Raw genomic sequence first — 21,120 nt, 5'->3', positions numbered from 1 at the left:
AAACCAATCACTGAAATTAATATCTGAATTTGATATCACAGTGAAATCACTATTGTAAGGATTTATTTCAACAAATTTTCCAATAGGTTTAAGTTAAAATTATTGTAATAAATTATGATAATCCATAAAATAGTAGTTACGTGAAATAATCTAATTAAAATAAAAGATACGTTTAGAGAAATGGTGCCTAAGAATCGATTCCATTGTAATATTTCAAAATGGCCGCCATCACAAGATGGCGGCGTATATTTTTAAGCCCGTTAATTTCATAACTCAGAATTCAAGTTTAGAAGGTGCATCAGTCCTTGTATTGAGTATAGCATATTGTATTTTTACTACAACTAAAGGTGTGAGCAAAATCGATTAGGAGGGTCTAGTTCTGATGCGACTTGCAATGTATGACTTAAATAAACATTGCAAGTTAAATAAAAGCTTGTAAACATCCAGTATTATTGTAAAATTACAAGTGAACACTGATTCCCCTTATTTATAAAAATGTTAAATGTCTGATTAACTTTATTTTAGCTATTCAAGTATTTTATCATTTCCTATTGCGTTCAACTCTTTATTTTTTAAAATATTATAGTATAATATTTAAAATATTGTGACTGGCAAGGAATTGAAGCTCTGATAGTTAAAATAAGTTTTTTTTTTTTTTTTTTTATAAATAAGGGGCTTATATCTTCGTAAAAGACATTTTTGTTACATTTTTTTTTTTTTGGTGTAATCCTTTGTCTGGACCAAGTAAAACATGTGTACATAGTTTTATCTTGTATTTAGTCACATAGTTTTTAAGTATATTATTTTAAGCACTTCTTACTATGCCATAACTTAAATTATTTACTTAATTGTACAATTGATAATTTGAACTATTTTTTTATTTTTTATTTTAATACCTCTAAAGAGTATCGATTGATATAATAAAAGCTTTCATACAAACCGTGCGGTCACGTGGTCTTTTAGTATGAACAATCCAAGTGTATTTTTTTTTATTTTCTTTATAAAACCGTAAAACTTGTATGACTGATAAAAATAATGCCTTATGGCATTCTCTACCAGCTAACAATTTATTTACTTATATATTTTTTTATTTATATATTTATACCTATCGGCCTTTTCAATTGTAAAGACATTTTATTTATTTATTTTTAACTATAACATTTAAGTCGATTGGTACACATGTACGACTGTAACTACTAATGAACTGTCAGTTTTCTCATATTGTGTTTGCTGGAAGAAATCTCTATTGGAGATAGGCTCGCCTTTGTGCACTATTATGTTTGTTTTTACATTTCAATAACCTTTTGTGTACAATAAAGAATAAAGAAAGAAAGAATAACAATTAGGCAAAAAATTTAACAGTAGTAGAGAAAAAGTTATGATTTATAAATTGTTATATATTAATTTATATATTTTCTATATTTCGCTGGAGTTAATACGAGTTGGCTAGCGTTCTACGAGATTATTTTCTTTAATCTTTACCAATTACAGTAGAATCTCTATTATCCGTAACAAATGGAACCAGGATTATTTCGTATAACCGAAAATCCGGATAATCGATTTCTAAATCAAATCAAATGATGTAAATGCTATTCGCAACACTGTCTTATGCTTACCACATATAGATTAGCGTGGATTAAACGTAATCCGTATTCATGGCTAAATTTAGCCCCACGAATGTACGTGTAGCTAGGGATTTTGTGTTGTTTTGTTTAGTTCCACCGTCATTAGTATGCGTACGACCACCAACCCTTTGTGAGGTGGACACCACCTTCATTTTCGTGTAATGTAACTGTGTTGTTCTGAAAATTACATTTTCAAGTCAAAAGTTACATTTTCAAGTATTAAGTTTTAATATATATATATATATATATATATATATATATATATATATATATATATATATATATATATATATATATATATATATATATATATAAAGGATACATTTAGACAATGCGATCTAAAAAATTACGATCTGTAAACATAATGGATTACATAATGCCTACCTATAGAAAACGTTATACGGCCGTATAACCCTACCAAGTTCAGATACAACCCGCTCGCATACTTTCTACATAAACTGTGTCGAATACATAATCTAGTAATGTAAATCAATACAATTTTTTTTACATATTTTCTACACGCTAGCCTGCTATGAATTGAGAAAAATAGCAACTGATGGTGTATCTTTCGTCCTCTTTTTACTAATTATATTTGTATAAGAAGAAAGGAGACAACCATATGATTTACAGTTTTTATTTTATCATTCCTTTTATCTAATTCCTTGTTCTTAGCGACTAGATTGTACCATAGACAAATTATGACTAATACCTTTTTTTTTCCACGTTAGTACTTAAGAAAATGGTATACTGATTTTATTTTTTGGTGCTTTTTATGGTGATTATTTTTTATTAATTAATTTATAATACAGAAACAAATAGCTCATATTTTTCGTTATCATTTTATCAGTCTTTAACTGTCCACTGCTGAACATAAGCCTCCCCTTGGGGGGGGGGGGGGGGTTACCAGTAGTTACCACGCTTGGCAAGCGAATTAGCAACTGCAGTTAGGCTTTAGAGAGGTTTTAAGAAGGACGCTGCTGCCCATCCTTAGACCTCCCTTAGTCGCCTTATACGACACCCACGGGAAAGGAAGGGGTGGCCTGTTCTATGCCACACGACCACGCGGCAAATTTTTCGCCATATGCTCTCCATAATTACTTAGATTTTTTTTCTTTTAACCTGATATTTGTCCATCGGTGGTCACTCGAGTCGAAAATTTATCAAGAATTATGCCAACTGTACTCGTAGGTTTATGACCCTTTGTTTTATGACTTTGTAATTTTTATTTAATAATAATTAAAACATTATATTGTGATAAAATCAGTTATTTTGATATAAAAATTGAATTACTTAACCGATTTTTAATCAAATTTCCTAACCAATCTCCAAGTATATCGTCATAGTCGTAGAATACTGACGGATATATATACATGTATATATATATATATATATATGTATATGTATATGTATATATATATATAACTAATCTATAGATGTGACCTAATGATGTAATAAGGCCGTTTACCCTACAGATACCCTTAAAATAAGATATGTTGTTATTAATTGAATTAGAACACTAAAGTGTATGAAAATGTACTGATTTGTATGTAATATAAATAAAATCATATTTTTAAATAATGACAATATGTTTTATTGCAAGTACACGCCCCCCAGATACCTTGTTTGCTTGGCCACCTCTGTCCCATTCGTGTTGCTAGCAATATACCTTATCAGGTTGACTTCTACGCGGTTGCCCCCCAACTCCTCGAACTCAACCAACCCTCCATCTCTTTGGCGGGGAAAGGTATTGTTAGCAATGGAGTTTGACAGCCCCATTGCTAGCAATATGTCCTATTAGGTTGACCTCCACGTGGTTCCCCCTGGAAACCATCGTGAACAATTCTTGTTGAATTCGTCACGATGGGCCAACTGACCTGCTTCATCCTCACCTATCATCCTTCACTGGTGCTCCGCCAGCGAATTCCGTTAGCGCAGGCGGGGTTACCATACCATTTTCACCCATAAAAAAAAGTCCCCCGTCGAGAGATGGAGGGTTTATTTTAATGGGCATTAACCATGATAGTTTCCAGGGGGAACCGCGAGGAGGTCGACCTGGTTGGTTATATTGCTATCAATGGTATTCACAGTCTTCATTACTAACAATCCCTTTCCCCCCTCTCGACGGGGCTCGAAGTACGGCAGCTTAAGCTCGCCCCGCCGGTGTATACCGATAGCATGGGTGGGGTTACCATTCCATTATCACCTACGGCAGCTTAAGCTGAGGTCGCTCTGGCGCATTGGGCGTATGCCACAATTTATTTGGTAAGAGACGACATTGCGTCGCTCCTCTCTCACGGGCTTGGAGTGTCAATTGCACTCGCACTGTATAGGCTATCTGCAGCCAATAGCAAGTACAGATCGAAAAAAAATAAAGTACTTTTTTTAGAGTCGATTAAAAATTTAGAATGCATTTATAATTTTACCATACCTAATTTTTAATGGCTTACCATCAGGTGGGCCCTATGCTTGTTTGCAACCTCAAATACACCTGCAAAAAAAAAAAAAATTGAGAATTAGAGAAATCAGTAACAATAAATATGTGCATTTTATAAAAAATCTTTAATCTTAAAATGAAAATCATATTTGTAAGTTGTTAGAATTTACCTGTGATTTCATGAAATAAAATGTAGCCAACAAAGCCAACAAATCATTTAAAGTTGGGGGGAAAGGGATTGTTAGTAATGGAATCTAGAAGTCCCATTGCTAGCAACATACCCTATCAGGTCGACCTCCGCGCGGTTCCCCCTGGAAACCATCGTGGTTAATTCTCACGGAATTCTTCACGATGGGCTAACTGACCTGCTTTCACCTTCACCTATCACCTCTCTCTGGTGTCCCGCTAGCGAATAAAGATAGCGCAGGCGGGGTTACCATTCCATTTTCACCCATTAAAAAAAAACCATTCAAATTCGGGCAGCTCGAATTGTTGACGATCGGCGTCTTACTGTTCGACTCGACCCACTGAAATTGCGTAGAGATGTTGCGTCTCTGTGCATCTTCTACCGAATTTATCATGGGGAGTGCTCTGAAAAATTGTTCGGATTGATACCTGCTGCTGATTTTCACCATCGTACAACCCGCTATAAACTAAAATTCCATCCCAACCATCTGGACGAGTGGCGGTCCTCCACCGTGCGTTTTTCAAGGCACTTTCTCCCACGCACAACCACTTTTTGGAATCAACTTCCAGCAGCAGTATTTCCGAACCGATACGACAACATAACCTTCAAGAAAAAAGCATATTCCTTTTTAAAAGGCCGGCAGCACACCTGCAATGCCGTTAGTGTTGTGGGTGATCATGGGCGGCCGTAGTCACTTACCATCAGGTGAGCCGCATGCTCGTTTGCCCCCTGTGTTGTAAAAAAAAAATATATTTCTCCATATCGTACAGTATTTGTATACCAAATTTCATAGTGATTGGTTAAACCGTTAAGGTGCTATAGGATAAACAAATATTCTGGGGGGAAAGGGATTGTTAGTAATAGGGTCTAATAGCCGCATTACTAGCAATATACCCCCTCAAGTTGTCCTCCACACGGTTCCCCCTGGAAAACATCATGTTTAATTCTTGTCGAATTCATCATGGTGGGCCAACTAACCTGCATTCATTCTCACCTATCATCTTCCACTGGTGCCTCGTCGGTGTATACCGATAGCGCGGGCGGGGTTACCATTCCATTTTCGAACATTAAAAAAAAAACAAATATTCATCCACATTTATAAAATGAAGTAAGTATGTTGAGTATTTAATGAATTCTATAATAGGTCAACTCCTTTTCTAACGCATATAAGATCCTTATGTTGCAAAACATCTATGTGTTAAATGAAGGTAATTGATCAAAAAACCGACAAATCAGTTACAAAATAAGCATTAATTTCGAATATCATTTTAAAATTAAAAAAAAAAACATATTTTTATAGTAGCAACATTAATATGGGGAATTAGTGCACAGATTATTTCATAGTGATGTATCTTATGAAATATTATGATAATCGATTATGGATACGAGTCAATAAGAAATCCTTTACATACTCGATTACTTTTCACTGGTTGGATAAAAATTTTTTATAAATATTATCAACGTACGCCAATATCTATTTGACTAATGGTGTTGAAATTTTGAATTGATAATTATATTAACACATATTCAGAATTTTTGTTGTGGTGAGTTAAATACATTTGTTTAGTAATTACTTACACACATTAATTTAGTTTATTTGCAACAATAACTTAAATTTCATTATGCACGTGTGTGCGTGTGACTGTTTAGATATTAATTGTGTCTGTAGTCGCTCAGATAATATAATACTGTAGTAGTAAAAAACAATAATTTGCATTTATGTGTAGAGTGTCCATGGTTAGTTAATTATTATAAACGTAAAATAATGTGTTTTCTAGATATTTGTTTGTTGTAATCTCTTTGTTGAAGATAATGACATTGCTGTGTTATAATCATCCAGTAAAAAACAAAACAATAATAATGTCACAAATAAATTACTAAATAATTAATGTTATAAAAATGCGGTTGACAGTTCGCCAAGTTGCAACTTGATAGTTCAATGAATAATTGTTATGTTTGGTGTAGATGGATATTTCTACTATTTGGAGTCGAGAAAAACAGAACATGGACTAGCTTTTGTTTCAGTCAACGAATATATCTCGGTCGCGCGGATTCAGTCGCAGATAAAGTTTATTTTTATTATTATATGCATTCTTTTTATTTTATGTGTTTGCTTTTAATGAATTACTCAAGCTGTGCACATAACGTAATTGGATTATAACCTAGCCAAATCACAAATGTAATTATTACTTAAGTTTTTTATGCTTGTGATCTGTTTTATGTGCCAATAAAATAAAATAAAGGAACTAATATAATAGTTTTGCAATGTATTATAACGAATCATAATAAATTTCTTTTATAATATATAACATAATACAATAATAGTCCTAAAATGACCATTGTATTTAAAGAAAAACGAAGAAAAATTGATTTTAAAATTAAATAAGTAAAAAAAAAAATTAAACCACAAAGTGAGTCGACTTTTATTGAAAATTAGTTTTGGTAATATATTTCAAAATGAGAATTACAGTTGTTTTATTACGATAATCGGTTATTCGATTATTAATAATCGATAAAGCCATATCTATTTAATCTTACCCCACCCCAGTTTCCATTTGCAATTTTGCATTCAGTTTTGAAAAACTTTACTAGACTTTTTAATGTTTCTTTTTACTTTTTAATTACTTTGATTCACAAGTTAGTTATAGTTTTCTAGTTGTTCCGTGCTTTAGTCGTGACGTGAAATAAAATTGTGTTTACTAGTGACTTTCAAGTGAATTTCTGTAAGACAAAGAAAATACCATTTTTATACATTAAAAAATTGCTTAAATACTTGGCGCAATATATTTGGCACATATCATGATTTGGTGTTTGCGATGTTTATGTTTGTTTGTGAAATATTTAATTTCATTGTTCATTATGTTTTTAATTTTTTAAACTTATTTGTGATTTGGTAAGTACCTGGCAGCAATCACGGTTTTTTTTTACAAATTTTCTATTCCACAGATAACTGATGTTGAAAAAAAATTTATTATTTATATCTATTTAAATAAACAGTTTGTCTGCATTCATAAATTCACATAAACCCTATGATTTTTCCCCTTGAACTGTTATTTACATTAAAGTCACGTAATTTCCACGGAAGTTAGCAAACAAAAGGTACCTACAGACCAAACATTTCATAAACATTCATTTTTATTTTTTCATTTTAATTTCTGCAACCAAGACCAAGCGTCCATTTCATAGTTCTCAGTGATTTATGGCTGTTTACTAAAAATATTTCATGGTAGGTAGGTGTGAGTTTTGCAACATTGTTAGAAAATGCCTACATTGTAAATATTTCAATCTTCTAACCTCAGTAGCTTAGCTATGTACTTATACATCAGTCTCCTAGGATGTAAGTTTACTTTTTTATAATTCTTTTTTAATAATTTAAAAAAGGAAAGTTATATTACTTTTATAGTTTACTAGAGACTGTGCTGGCTTTGCTTAAATGTAATTATTTACTTAATTAAGTTTAATTAGGAAGAATTAAATAAAAAATAAATCAAGAATATAGGTATTATTATGTTTATAAGTTTTTTAATATAATTAATTAGTTAAAACTCCATGTTTTTTTATTATTAGATTTGAACACTATACTTTTTAATTCTACTATTTTTAAGTGCATATCAAATTTTGCATGTCTACTTTTGAGGCAAATACTCTTGCCCAGGCTTACCACCTTTTTCTTTTAAATTGCATATATACTTGACTATGGCAATAGCAAATGCATAGTTTATATTTTAGCAGTTTAAGTATGTTTGTTCTACCATAACATTCAAACTAGTCATCCCAGGGAGAAGGGATTTTTAGCAATGGGACTTGTGGCTCTACTGCTAGAGAGATATCCCATCTGGTTAACCTGTTTCCATCATCATCTGGAAATTATTATGGTTAATTCTAAGTGAATTTATCGAACTGGACCTGAGTCCTCAGGAATGGCAACGCATGGGGGTATCATGGGCGAAACAGTATACTCTGTTATGTCCATGGTACTGCTCATGTCTATAGGCGACGGTTACCACTTTCCATCAGGTGGGCCGTCAGCTTGTTTGCCATTCTAAATTGTATAAAAAAAAACTGGGCCAAATTATCTTCCTCCATCTACATTTACCATCTCTCATTGGTGTCCCGCCAGTGTATATCACAGTACAAGTAAGATTACCATTCCCATATCATCATCATACCTGCCAGGTTGAATTCCACATGGTAGTCCTACAAAATCGTTGGGCTGAAAGGAATTGTTAGTAATGGAGACTAAGAATCCCATTGCTAGCAATGTACCTCATCAGGTCGACCTCCACGCAGTTCCTACTGGAAACTATCATGGTTAATTCCTGATGAATTCATCATGATGGGCTAACTGACCTGTTTTTATTTTCATCGATCACCCTTCACTGTTGCCCTGCCAGCATATACCATTAGCGCAGGCGGGGTTACCGTTCCATTTTCACTTATCAAAAAAAAGTCCTACAAAATAGAGGGGGGGGGAAGGGATTGTTAGCAATTGAGTTTGACAGCCCTGTTGCTAGCAATATGCCCTAATAGGTCGACCTCCACATGGTTGCCCCTGGAAACCATTGTGAACAATTCTTGTTGAATTTGTCACAATGGGCTAACTGATCTGCTATCATCTTCACCTATTATCCTTCACTGATATATATATATATATATATATATATATATATATATATGTATATGTATATATTTATTTATATATATTTATATATTCTTTATTGCACTTGTAAATTACATGTAATATAGCATTTGTAAATATTGTGAGCAAGGAGTGGACTTATCTCTGACAGAGATCTCTTTCAGTCAATCCAATACAACTAGATAGCATGTCGTTAGCGGGCAGCTGAAGTGCTACAACTATTAATACATAAACAAATATACAGTTAAATAAAATATGTAATAAAATATTACATAAACACATACACTATAAATACATATAATACCTACCTACTTATATAATAAATGTTAAAATAAATGAATATACTACTTACATTAGAAATTTCGTTTAATGATTTTAAGATTTGACAGTTCAATTAGAAAAATAATAAAAAAAAAATTGTATTGTATTTTAATATAAATTAAAAGTAATATTTATGTATTATATTTTATTTTCTTATGTATTATGTGTATGTATTGTTATTTTTATTTATTTACAATAATTATGTCACTACTTTTTCACTATCACTACCCTTCATATGCTTACTGCTTTCACCAAGAAACAAGTAGACAGTGCATTTATGAATTGAGGAAATATAAACTAATATTTAATATATTCACATAAGACTATATAAACATACATGTAATAAATACATAAATTAATATTAATACAAAGGGAGACTTTGTACAAGAGTCGATTGCTTGGGTACCTCTGTCCCATTCGTGTTTCTACCGTGAAGCAGTTGTGTTTGCGTGGTTGTGTTTCGGTTTGAAGGGTAGGATATGGCGTGAATTTACAGGGTACAGAGGAATAACACCTCAGGAATTGCAACGCATGGGGGGTATCATGTGCGAAACAGTATACTCTGTTATGTCCATGGTACTGCTCATGTCTATAGGTGACGGTTACCACTTTCCATCAGGTGGGCCGTCAGCTTGTTTGCCATTTTAAGTTGCATAAAAAAATAAGATTATAGCAGATTTTATTAAATTTGTATTAATTATGTTAATAATTTTAAAATTATTACAGTGCCATGAAACTAAGCGGTGGAACTCAGAAGAAAATAAATCAGACTGATATTGACGGAGAGGATAAATTTCCAAAAATATATATAAACAAAGACATTATAAATAACAACAACAAAACATATACAGACAGAAATGTAAATCGAAATATATACGGATACGTGAACGATGTAGTTTATTCGATAAATGGTGAATTTTACAAAGTTCAAAACCAGCCCTTGAAGTATCAAGTAGTTTGTATATACGCAAAGAAAATGGACACGCCGAACTTTTTCAAAATGTTCGACACGGACGAGAGGTACTGCGCGCTACCCGATTCTGATGAAGAGAACTCTGATGATGGTATGTGCTTTGCGTCGCATTTATCTATTCAAAGTTACACTTACAATTGTTACCGATAGATGGCGTTGTAAAAATATCTCGGGGCTTTTTTTAATATTTTAACTAACTGATATTTGTAGTTGATCCATCGTGACGAATTGTAATTACCACCACGGTTTCTAGGAGGAGTCGTGTGGAGGTCGTCCAGATAGGATATATTGCTAGCAATGGGAATGATAATCTAGTGTATGTTTCACCTCGATACGCTATCTAGAAATGCTTTAATTCATTTATTATCTCACTTCTGAAATCCAGTGGTACAAAGTAGTGGGCAGTTATTATTCAATATATTGATATAGGGAGGGGGGGGGGAGGATTGTAGGTAGTGCGGACTACCAGTCCCATTGCTAACAATATAGGGTATGTTGTCAAGTCGACCTGTCCTTGATTCCCCCTGGAAACCATCGTGCTCAATCCCAGGTGTATTCATCACCCGTCGGAGATGTAGTGAGTGCGAAAGCGAATCCATGTCTCCGACATATGGCACCTCGAGGGTATATCGTCTGGTTTTTGGTGGGTACACCCCTGCCTTACGGGGAGATTCCCACAGTACCCATTCACCTGCATAAAGCATTTTCCAGACGTTAAAAAAAGGTGTATTTATCACGATGGGGTAACACCTGCCTTTTTATACTCATCTGTCATTCCTAACTGGTGCCTCACTAGTGTATACCGTTAGCGTAGACAGGGTTACCATTCCATTATCATCCATTGAAAAAAAAAGCCTAGATCCGAGCTGCTCTAGCGCCCTTGGGCATACGTCGTAATTCATACTCCGTGGTAAGAGACACTTTGTAACTCCTTTCTTGCGGGCTTGTAGTGCCATCTGCACTCATCCCTGCACAGTGAAGCTGTAAAGGTCATCTGCGGCCAATCCATACCATTTCATTGTAATCCACTGAAAAAAAATTATATAAATGTATTTATTTCAGATATAGCAGACGAAAGTGACTTTCTGGCTGTTACTTTGCTGAAGTTACCGCATGGTGTTATTATAAATTCTAGCGTTTACTTACCCATCTATCAGTGGAACACGCTGGTTTTCTACAACGTCAAAAACGTACGCTGCTTCGTGTGTGACGAATCTTTCCATTTCAATGACTGTGCTAGCCACATTTCAAATGATATGCATGAGAAAGCCTTGAGTTCGTGCAAACCGTTGCAGATGTTTGATTTGAGCATTATAAGACAGGTATGTTACGTCACTATATTAGTACATCCATGCTTCGCCATTAATGTTCACATACACGCAATGTACGCGCGCAGTTATATATCCCCACGCACGCATGCACATATACACACGCACATACGTTAACACACACACACACACGCACGCATGCACGCACGTAAAGGCACGCACGCGCACAACCCACTGGGGAAGATATTGCTTGTAATGGGGTCTAAAAGCCCTATTGCTAGCGGTATACCCTAAGACGTCGATCTCCACGCGATCCGCCCTGGAAACCATCGTGGTTAATTCTTGTGCATTCGTCACCTGGGCTTGATTCACCTGACCTGACTGATCATCTATCACTGGTGCCCTGCCAGTGTATACCGATAGCGTAGGCGGGGCCTCTAGTTCTATTTTACAAAAAGCAGTTATATTACCCACGCGCCTATACCCACATTTACATCCACACGCCCATACGCACATCTACAGCCACACGCCCATACGCACATCTACACCCATGCGCCCATACGCACATCTACACGCCCACGCCCATACCCGCATCTACACCCACGCGCCCATACCCGTATCTACACCCACGCGCCCATACCCGTATCTACATCCACTCGCCCATACGCACATCTACAGCCACACGCCCATACGCACATCTACAGCCACACGCCCATACCCGCATCTACATCCACACGCCCATACGCACATCTACAGCCACACGCCCATACGCACATCTACAGCCACACGCCCATACCCGCATCTACAGCCACACGCCCATACGCACATCTACAGCCACACGCCCATACGCACATCTACAGCCACACGCCCATACCCGCATCTACAGCCACACGCCCATACGCACATCTACAGCCACACGCCCATACGCACATCCTATTTTTAAGACAATATTCCACACTGCGTACCTAATTATTTACAATGAAATAATTGTAATTGGTATTTTAATGAATGAATGTTTGTGTAATGTAAAAAATATAATTAATTAAAATTTAATTATATTAATGCATGTAAACCTGAAATACAAATATTTATTTATTTATTATAATAACTTTTCTATTCTTCATTTGTAGATTCATCATATAATGACATTTCATAATTTAATTCTATTTTAATGTTTATCAAACACAAGGCACGCTGCGGTCGCCTATAAATGTAAGAACAGTTAGATCTAATCTACCAGTGTATTGTATTGAAATGTTTCGCTGTATCTTATGTTGGTAATCCTATGAATAAATAAATAAATTACTCTAGATTTATTATTTCAGATCGTAGAGAGGTACCATTGCGCTGTTTGCAATGAAGTATTTGATATTGAGGAGGTAGATGATCATAATGCGGCTAAATCACACGAGAACAACTATTTGTTCGCCATCAACAAAGCTCTGGATATCTTTGTTGATGGCGATCACACTAGAGACAGTAAGAAAACTGAATGCTACCATTTTGATGCGGACGCTTTAAATAATAGACAGCACGAGGACTGTAACAGTATTAGTGACGATATCATTGATGATGATGTCGTAGATGATGATGATGATGAAATTGTTGATAATGAGAATGATCTGTTTATGGGCATGTCGTACGCAGCTATGACGAAAAAGCCCACAATAAAACTACCCAAATACGTTTACAAGAGTAATGGTAACAAACAATTCAGAGTCACCGTCGAGTCGTGGCATATGGTGTTGATATTGAAGAATAATAAATTCTATTGTATGGTGTGTAAATATTCTGACCATATTGGCAATAAATCTAAGCATTGTATGGGAGCTGATCATGTCGGAAATTTAGATAAGTGCAAAGTACTACCTGCTTACACTAGTTATTTGATTAGACAGGTATGTGTAACAAGCCCTAGAGGTTTAAGTGGTACCAAAAATCCAATTTTTTTAATGTATTTATGTATGATAATAAAATTAAAAAAAAAAAAAAATTTGGAGTCTCGTCATCTCGTCAGCCTTTAACTGTCCACTGCTCCTCCCTAAGCCTCCCTTGGGGGGTTTTGCCACTAGTTGCCACGCTTGGAAGGCGGATTTGCAACCGCAGTTAGGCTTTAAAGATGTTTTTAGAGGGACGCTGCTGTTCATCCCTCGCCTTTCCTTAGTCGATTCTTACGATACCCACGGAAAAGGAAGGGGTGGTCGATTCTATGCCGGAACCACACGGCAAGTATTTGGAAGTATGTGAAGGATTCAATTACAAAATTTTTGTAATTCGGTTTAGTAGAGGCATAATCCCGGCATAGAATGAGCTATCCCTTCCTTTCCCGTGGGTGTCGTAAGGAGCTACTAAGGAAATTTAATAGTCGAGGGAGAAACAGCAATCTCTTTTTAACCCTTTTTTGCATGTTTTTTTTTTTTATTGGTGAAATCAAAGTCATATAATCAAAGTGATATAATTCATGTTTTAAATTAAAGGAAACATGGTTAAAACAATAAATTTAACAGCTATGTTTTTTTTTTCTGCAATGGACATTAAAAAGGTATCCAGACACGATCAACTTAATGTGTTCTTTTATATAATTTTTGGGCATTCAATGTTATGATGGAAATTTCCACAAGTATGCAAAGAAGGGTTAAACATTACCAAAGCCTAACTGCGGTTGCTGACCCACTAATAGTTGCTACACTTAAAAAGTGGGTTTCTTAACTACACACACACGTTGTTGTTTTACGAAGTTGCTACACTAGTTATTGAAGTCTCTGGCGGAAGACCCAAAAAAAAAAACAATTCTATAAATATAACTAAATTTAATTCTAAAATTTATTACTACAATAATAAGCGTCTTCAGATCGATGTGTGATCCGTAAGTGAAGTTATATAAAATCAAACATAAAGGAAATGGGTATTTTTGCTGCGGGAATTGAAACGCTGACTCGACGCAGGTGTCTTCCTCGGTAGCGCACCTTCTTGCGTCACGCTAGGTGGTCCGATCAGATCGCCGTTGAGGGTGTGTCGTAATACTTGATAGGTATCTAATATGTTAAAACCAATTTTAGGTCGACGAAAAGAAAGTCCACTGTGCACATTGCAATAACCTTGAATTCAATTATCAAATCGAAGAACACTTGGAGAGTTGGCATTCGAGGGCTGGTAGAAATGTGATTCAGGACGCAATGCCTTCAACATCTCAAGTTGTGAATAACAATACAGGAAATGCATATGACAAAGTAACTAACGGATATATAAGCATTGGTAATCCTGCAAGGAACACTAACATACCTATCACTTTTGATGGAAGTGATAGATATATTAATGAAGTGAACAAAGTGAATAAAATAGAAAATATAAATTGTGATAGTCTTTATTCTAACATTGTTTTAAATGTTTTCAATTATAATATGCGTGTCCAAATGATATCATTTCATGTTGTATGCGAAAAAGTTGATCATTATTTATGTGGTTTGTGTGATATGAAGGAAAGCAAGGATAGAATACTATGCCATATTGAAAGCGTCATGCATGTGAGTTTCCTTCATGCTCATCCTTTCATACCACAATTCGGGTGTCACCTGTTAAGAGATGTAAGTAATACGTTAAGAGAATTCTTTTTTATGCAACTTAGAATGGCAAACAAGCTGACGGCCTACCTGATGGAAAGTGGTAATCGTTGCCTATACACATGAGCAGTACTATGGACATAACAGAGTATACTGTTTCGCCCATGATACCTCCCACGCGTTGCCATTCCTGAGGACTCAGGTGTTATTCCTCTGTACCTTGTAAATTTACGCCATATAACAGCCTTGAAACCGAAACACAGCCATGCAAACACAATTGCTTTACGATTAAAATACGAATGAGACAGAGGTACCCAAGCAAACAACTTTTGTACAAAGTCTCCCTCTGGTAATATTCATAGAGATTTCATAACTTTAGCTCAGTCAAGTTTGGTAACGTCGCATTTACATTTCAGTTTTCAAAAATAGTTCAGTGGCGAATAATATAAGGTTATAAAATATAATATATATATATACAGTAAGACCCTGCTTAATTCTGTTTCGTGGGGGGGAAAGGGATTGTTAGTAATGCGGACTTATGGCTCCATTGCTAACAAGCCCTGTCAGGTCGATCTCCACGCGGTTCTCCCTGGAAACCATTGTGATTAATACTTCTTGCATTCGTCACGATGGGCTAACTGATCTGCTTTCATACTCGCCTGTCATCTATCACTGGTGCCCCGCCAGTGTATACCGATAGCGCAGGTGGGGTTACCATACCATTATCATCATTTTATGGCATTTAGTTGCCTTTGATTTTGTAGGCCTCAATTGTCTATCCATCTTTCGCTAACTTCGTGTTACACATTAAGATAGTCTCTTTTAGCGCTGTTTCACATTACGCTTTACTTGGATGGAACGTATCCTACTCTTTAAACCGAGGGGAAACGGATTGTTAGTTATGGGATCTAATAGCCCCATTGCTAGCAATATACTCTCTCAGGTCGACCTCAATGTGGTTCCCCCTGGAAACCATCATGGTTAATTCTTGTCGGATTCATTACAGTGGGCCAACTGACTGGCATTCATTCTCACCTATCATCTTCCACTGGTGCCTCGTCGGTGTATACCGATAGCGCGGGCGGGGCTACCATTCCATTTTCGAACATTAAAAAAAAAATCTAAACGGGATCTTACTGTATTATTAAAATAATTATTATCATATTATGTTACAATCCCATTATCATCCATAAAAAAAGGCTAGAATGAGAGTGAATGCTGAAATGACAGCAAATAGAGATAAATGGAAGAGAATTTAGTTATTATGCCTTAAATAATTGGTACAAGGCCGAACAGACCATAGTATTGGAATCTTTGATTTAAAATTTCATATTTACAGATCCGAGGCGCATTCCATTGCGGTCTATGCAATATACCTATAATAAAAGACGATAACGTGATACGTGGCCACGTACAGGATCCAAATCATTTGTTAAAATTAAACTTAGCATTAGGTATTAAGGCGCCCGTTAACGTTCTACCCGATTTGAAGCAAAACATGGGAAAACCAGATGCAGTTAATATGGAAGATGCCAAGACAACAGTGAGTGTGGATGAAACTGTTGATGTAATAAATAGAAGCGAATTAATTGCAAACAATATCGATTTGGATACAAATGTAATAGTGAAGAATGATAATAAAACTAAATTAGAGACAAATATAAAAGATGTAGCCTTAGAAATAGAAACACCATTAAATGTGGAAGCAAAAGTGTTTGTGAAATTAGACGCAGACTATTATAAGGTCACTTTGACCTCGTATAATTCACTGGTCGCCACCGGCAGCGGTTCCAGACACTGTTTCGTTTGTAGCACAGAAGTTGATTTTGAACATTTGCAAAGACATATAGAGTCACGTGATCACGAGAAGAATCTGGAGGAATGCAAATTTTTGGATAGTTACAAGAATCATTTGATCCGTCAGGTGAGGAGTGCTTTTTACCTTTTTATCTTTGGACCTATACCGAAGTCGTATAAACGACATCAGGATAGGTCCAGCCGATTGGGCTATTTTTTTTTTTGATGGGTGATAATGGTATGGTGACCCCGCCTGCGCTAACGGGACACGCTGGCGGAGCACCAGTGAAGGGTGATAGATGAGAATGAAACCAGGCCAGTTAGCCCATCATGATGAATTCATCAGGAATTAACCATGATAGTTTCCAGGGGGAACTGCGAGGAGGTCGACGTGGCTGGGTATATTGTTAGCAATGGGATTCTCAGTCTCCATTACTAACAGTCGTTGCAATAAAATAAAACATTTATTTCTTAGCTTTTTTTTATACAACTTAGAATGGCAAACAAGCTGACGGCCCACCTTATCAAAAGTGGTAACCGTCGCCTATAGACATGAACAGTACCATGGACATAACAGAGTATACTGTTTCGCCCATGATACCCCCCCATGCGTTGCCATTCCTGAGGACTCAGGTGTTATTCCTCTGTACCTAGTAAATTCACGTTATTTTATAAAAGACGCCGACTCAGTAAAACAAGCGAGTCGCCGTAGACACGACAAAGGAGTTAATGTTAGCATTTTAATGTCGTAAATATGGCGATAACGGAGTGCCAAGGGTATACCTTTATACTTTATATTATTGGGTTATACCTTTTTTGAAGAACCCCATACTGTAGTCTCTAGGGAAATCCTCGACATGTCGTTCCCCAGCCTGAGCGTTCGCGGGCGAAAATTCCTTTGAAATCGTACTGTACGTGACCATTTAGGGTCAAGCGGGAGACTTTGTACAAAAGTCGATTGCTCGGGTACCTCTGTCCCATTCGTGTTTCAACCGTGAAGCAGCTGTGTTTGCATGGCTGCGTTTCGGTTTGAAGGGTGGAACATCTGAGTCCTCAGGAATGGCAACGCATGGGGGGTATTATGGGCGGAACAGTATACTCTGTTATGTCCATGGTACTGCTCATGTCTATAGGCGACGGTTACCACTTTCCATCAGTTGGGCCGTCAGCTTGTTTGCCACTCTAATTTGTATAAAAAAAAAGCGGGGAATGAATTTCCCGTTAGTTGTTTTTGTTTAGTGTAAACCACTTTCATAGACAATATTTTTTCATTTTTTTTTCATTCCTACTTAAATTACTTGGTTATTCCGCAATCATAAATATTTTATTGTTCCAGTCCTACCTCACCTATCACTGTGCCTTATGCAACATTATAATATACCGTTCAGACTTACCGCAACATTTGGAATGGCCTCACCATAATCAGATTATAGAAGAGAACGCAGCCATCTCAAGGAAACAACGCAAGAATCTAATTAAATCTGGTTTTAAATTATACACTTTGTCCTGTCAAAAGGAAATCATTTATCGTGGTGTGAAAGAACCGCACATACACTACCATCTGGTGGCAGAAATTGTACACGTGCCGGTTAAGAAGAATAAAATAGTTATTGTTTATGATAACGTATTGAAAGTTAATTGGAGCGCTTGGAATGGTATCACAATGGGCATTTCTGCATATAAATGTTTGTTATGCCAAGAACAACTATTCGATGTTAACGCACATGTCAAAACAGTGGAGCATGTAAAAAATACCAAAAAATCATTTATTGAACAGTATTATCCGGCTTTATTGAGAGAGGTATATATTTTATTAATATTCTTCTTATTATCACACTAGCTTTTTTATTGTTAAATGTTTCGTAGGCACAATTATCTACACTAATATTGTAAAGAGGAAAGATTTGTATTTTTTGTGTGTGTGTGTATGTTTGTAATGAATAAACTCAAAAACAACTTTGCCGATTTCATAAATTCTTTCACCATTAGAAAGCTACATTCACCCTGAGTAACATAGGCTATATTTATTGCTAGAAAAGATTAGGGATCCTTACTAAAACTATAGTAACGTAACTCAAGGTGTACAAAAAATGCTATAAAATATCTTTGGTCGCGTGCGCTGCGGAAACTATTGGTGATAGAACAAAAGTATGTTCTACAATATTGAAGAAAATATCAATAAAAATTTATACTTCACAATCTAAGATCTAAACTATCGAAACAAACTGTATCACCTTCAAAATTGTCAGTGGCGACATCTAGTATATACGGTATGTACTATATAGGAATGCGATTGAATAATGAATGAATACAAAATGCCTTTTTTTTTTTCAGGTAAATAGTGAATTAATAAACTGTATAATTTGTAATAATGAAGTGCCAAATAAAGATATAACTATCAACAATCATACAAATGGAAAGAGACATCTGAAGAATTATGCTAATTTGCTTAATGAAAGCTCTAAAGTTAACGCCTACGAGAATTGCGACGAAGATGTCTTGATTATCTAAATTGAGAGCGGAAAGGAAAATAAAAAAGAAAAAAAAAACTGACCGAATAAAAATTAAAAAAAAAATCCATTATGAAAACCAGATTTCTCTGAAATCTCGGAAATCTGGTTCTCTAGATATCTGGTCTCTTAAAAAAAAAACTATGATTACAAAGTCATAGAGAATATATATATATATATATATATATATATATATATATATTTTATATTTACGAGACAATAAAATTTTGACAAAGATCCTGATAGCTCAAGGTACTGGCACCTAAAAATCTTAATACAGGAAGTATTATTCACAAAGAGTAAAAAGTCTGACTTTAATAAAAAAAAAAAAAATGAGAATTTATTTTTTCTAAATCTTTACAATACTTTTAGAGTTAGTGTTAACTGTGAACGCGCTGGTGTAATGTAACAATAATATATATACAATATTCATCTCTGTTATATTACACGAGAGCATTTATCTTGTTAATTATATACAATGTTATATTACAAACTCTAATGTATGTAAAATTTGAGTTTGTAATGTAACAATCTTAACAGTAAAATCGAAATTTTGTAATCTATATACAATGTTAAGACTTTAATTCAACATTGCTAAATTTCGACGTTCCTAACGTAGTGGTCATTTTTGTTATATTACACGAGAGCGTTTACAGCTAATCTTGTTAACTATATACAATGTTATATTACAAACTCTAATGTGTGCAAAATTAGAGTTTGTAATGTAACACTCTTATTAATTAAATTGAAATTTTGTAATTATATACAATGTTAAATTTTGACTTTACTAATGTAATGTTCGTTCCTGTTATATTACACAAGCGAGAACGCTTACATTTAATTTTTGTATTTAAGTTAAAAATTATTATAACTTTATAGTTAAGTAAAACTTCTTTTTTCTTATTACTATCTAGGTCTTTTAATTTTATTTTGCTTTATTCGTACTTAATGTAAGATGACGTGTTATTAGTAAGCTTGAAAAAAAAAACATGTGGCCATAAATATTTGATATTATTAAAGTATTATTTATAAATAATAAAAAAAAAAGAAACTAATTTAAGTCTGTTACGTTTAAAATTATATCTACATTTATCTTTAAGAAAAAGAAATGTGACCATAATTATAAGTATTATTATATTTTATAAAAAAAAAAACTTTATTAAAATCAAGTCAAGTTCACTTGTAAAACATAATCCTTTATCCTTATCTTTAAGAAAAAGAAATGTGACCATAGTTATTTAATGAGCTTAATTTCTTTTTTAATTAAAAACTAGTTTTAAGTCTTTTAGTTACTATTAAACAATTATCCGTTTAATCTTAAGAAAAAAATGTGACCCTAATTATATTTAATCTTTTATTTTTTGTATTAATCATAAAATATCATTAAGGTTCGATTAAATTTCGATTATGTAGATTAAATATGTGCATCAAGCGACTTCGACACTTGAGATCGTCACTTCATCTCGCGGGGGGTCGCTCAGCTACGTTTGCCTGCACACAGTCGCCTACCAAGAGCCTTTTTTCACCATTTGTAATCGGTCGCTCGAGTTGTGACCGCCTATTACCACTTTGGCTTACAGATTATTCGTATTTTATAATTTATTTACACGTTACAAATGGTAATTGGGAAATATTATTTTTATCAAGTGGTTATACCTCATATTTGCTAGCGTTACATAATTTTTAGCTATACTAGTTTAGTAAGAGACGTTTTTCGTATAAGATTTTATATATTCATAGTTATAAATAAAATATGATTCGATTCGATTAAGAATGAATGTTTTACCAAAACGTAATTTTAAGTTT

General features: G+C 34.7%; 1 protein-coding gene across 5 annotated transcripts; it reads left to right on the top strand.

The window, feature by feature from the left end:
- The first annotated feature begins 6,789 nt into the window (after positions 1-6,789).
- LOC113513972 (uncharacterized) lies at positions 6,790-19,464 on the top strand. Of its 5 annotated transcripts, XM_052892249.1 has the most exons (9): positions 6,790-7,055; positions 7,568-7,583; positions 9,933-10,270; positions 11,242-11,501; positions 12,773-13,345; positions 14,507-15,031; positions 16,347-16,931; positions 18,141-18,605; positions 19,139-19,464. In XM_052892249.1, the coding sequence occupies exons 1-9, from the start codon at positions 7,046-7,048 to the stop codon at positions 19,313-19,315; spliced, it is 2,949 nt and encodes a 982-aa protein (XP_052748209.1). In that variant the 5' UTR covers positions 6,790-7,045; the 3' UTR covers positions 19,316-19,464. The 5 variants fall into 5 exon arrangements, with proteins under 5 accessions (XP_052748209.1, XP_031767736.2, XP_031767737.2 ...); XM_031911876.2 differs by lacking the exon at positions 7,568-7,583 and having other exon boundaries at positions 6,790-6,969; XM_031911877.2 differs by lacking the exon at positions 7,568-7,583 and having other exon boundaries at positions 6,790-7,139; positions 14,507-14,776.
- The last annotated feature ends 1,656 nt before the right edge of the window (positions 19,465-21,120 follow it).

The sequence above is a fragment of the Galleria mellonella genome, unplaced genomic scaffold (genome assembly GCF_026898425.1).
Source record: "Galleria mellonella isolate WM207_F2 unplaced genomic scaffold, CSIRO_AGI_GalMel_v1 utg150, whole genome shotgun sequence".
NCBI classification, from domain to species: Eukaryota; Metazoa; Arthropoda; class Insecta; order Lepidoptera; family Pyralidae; genus Galleria; species Galleria mellonella.
Note: the sequence above shows the minus strand (reverse complement) of the source record. Positions and strands in the feature narration are given on the sequence as shown.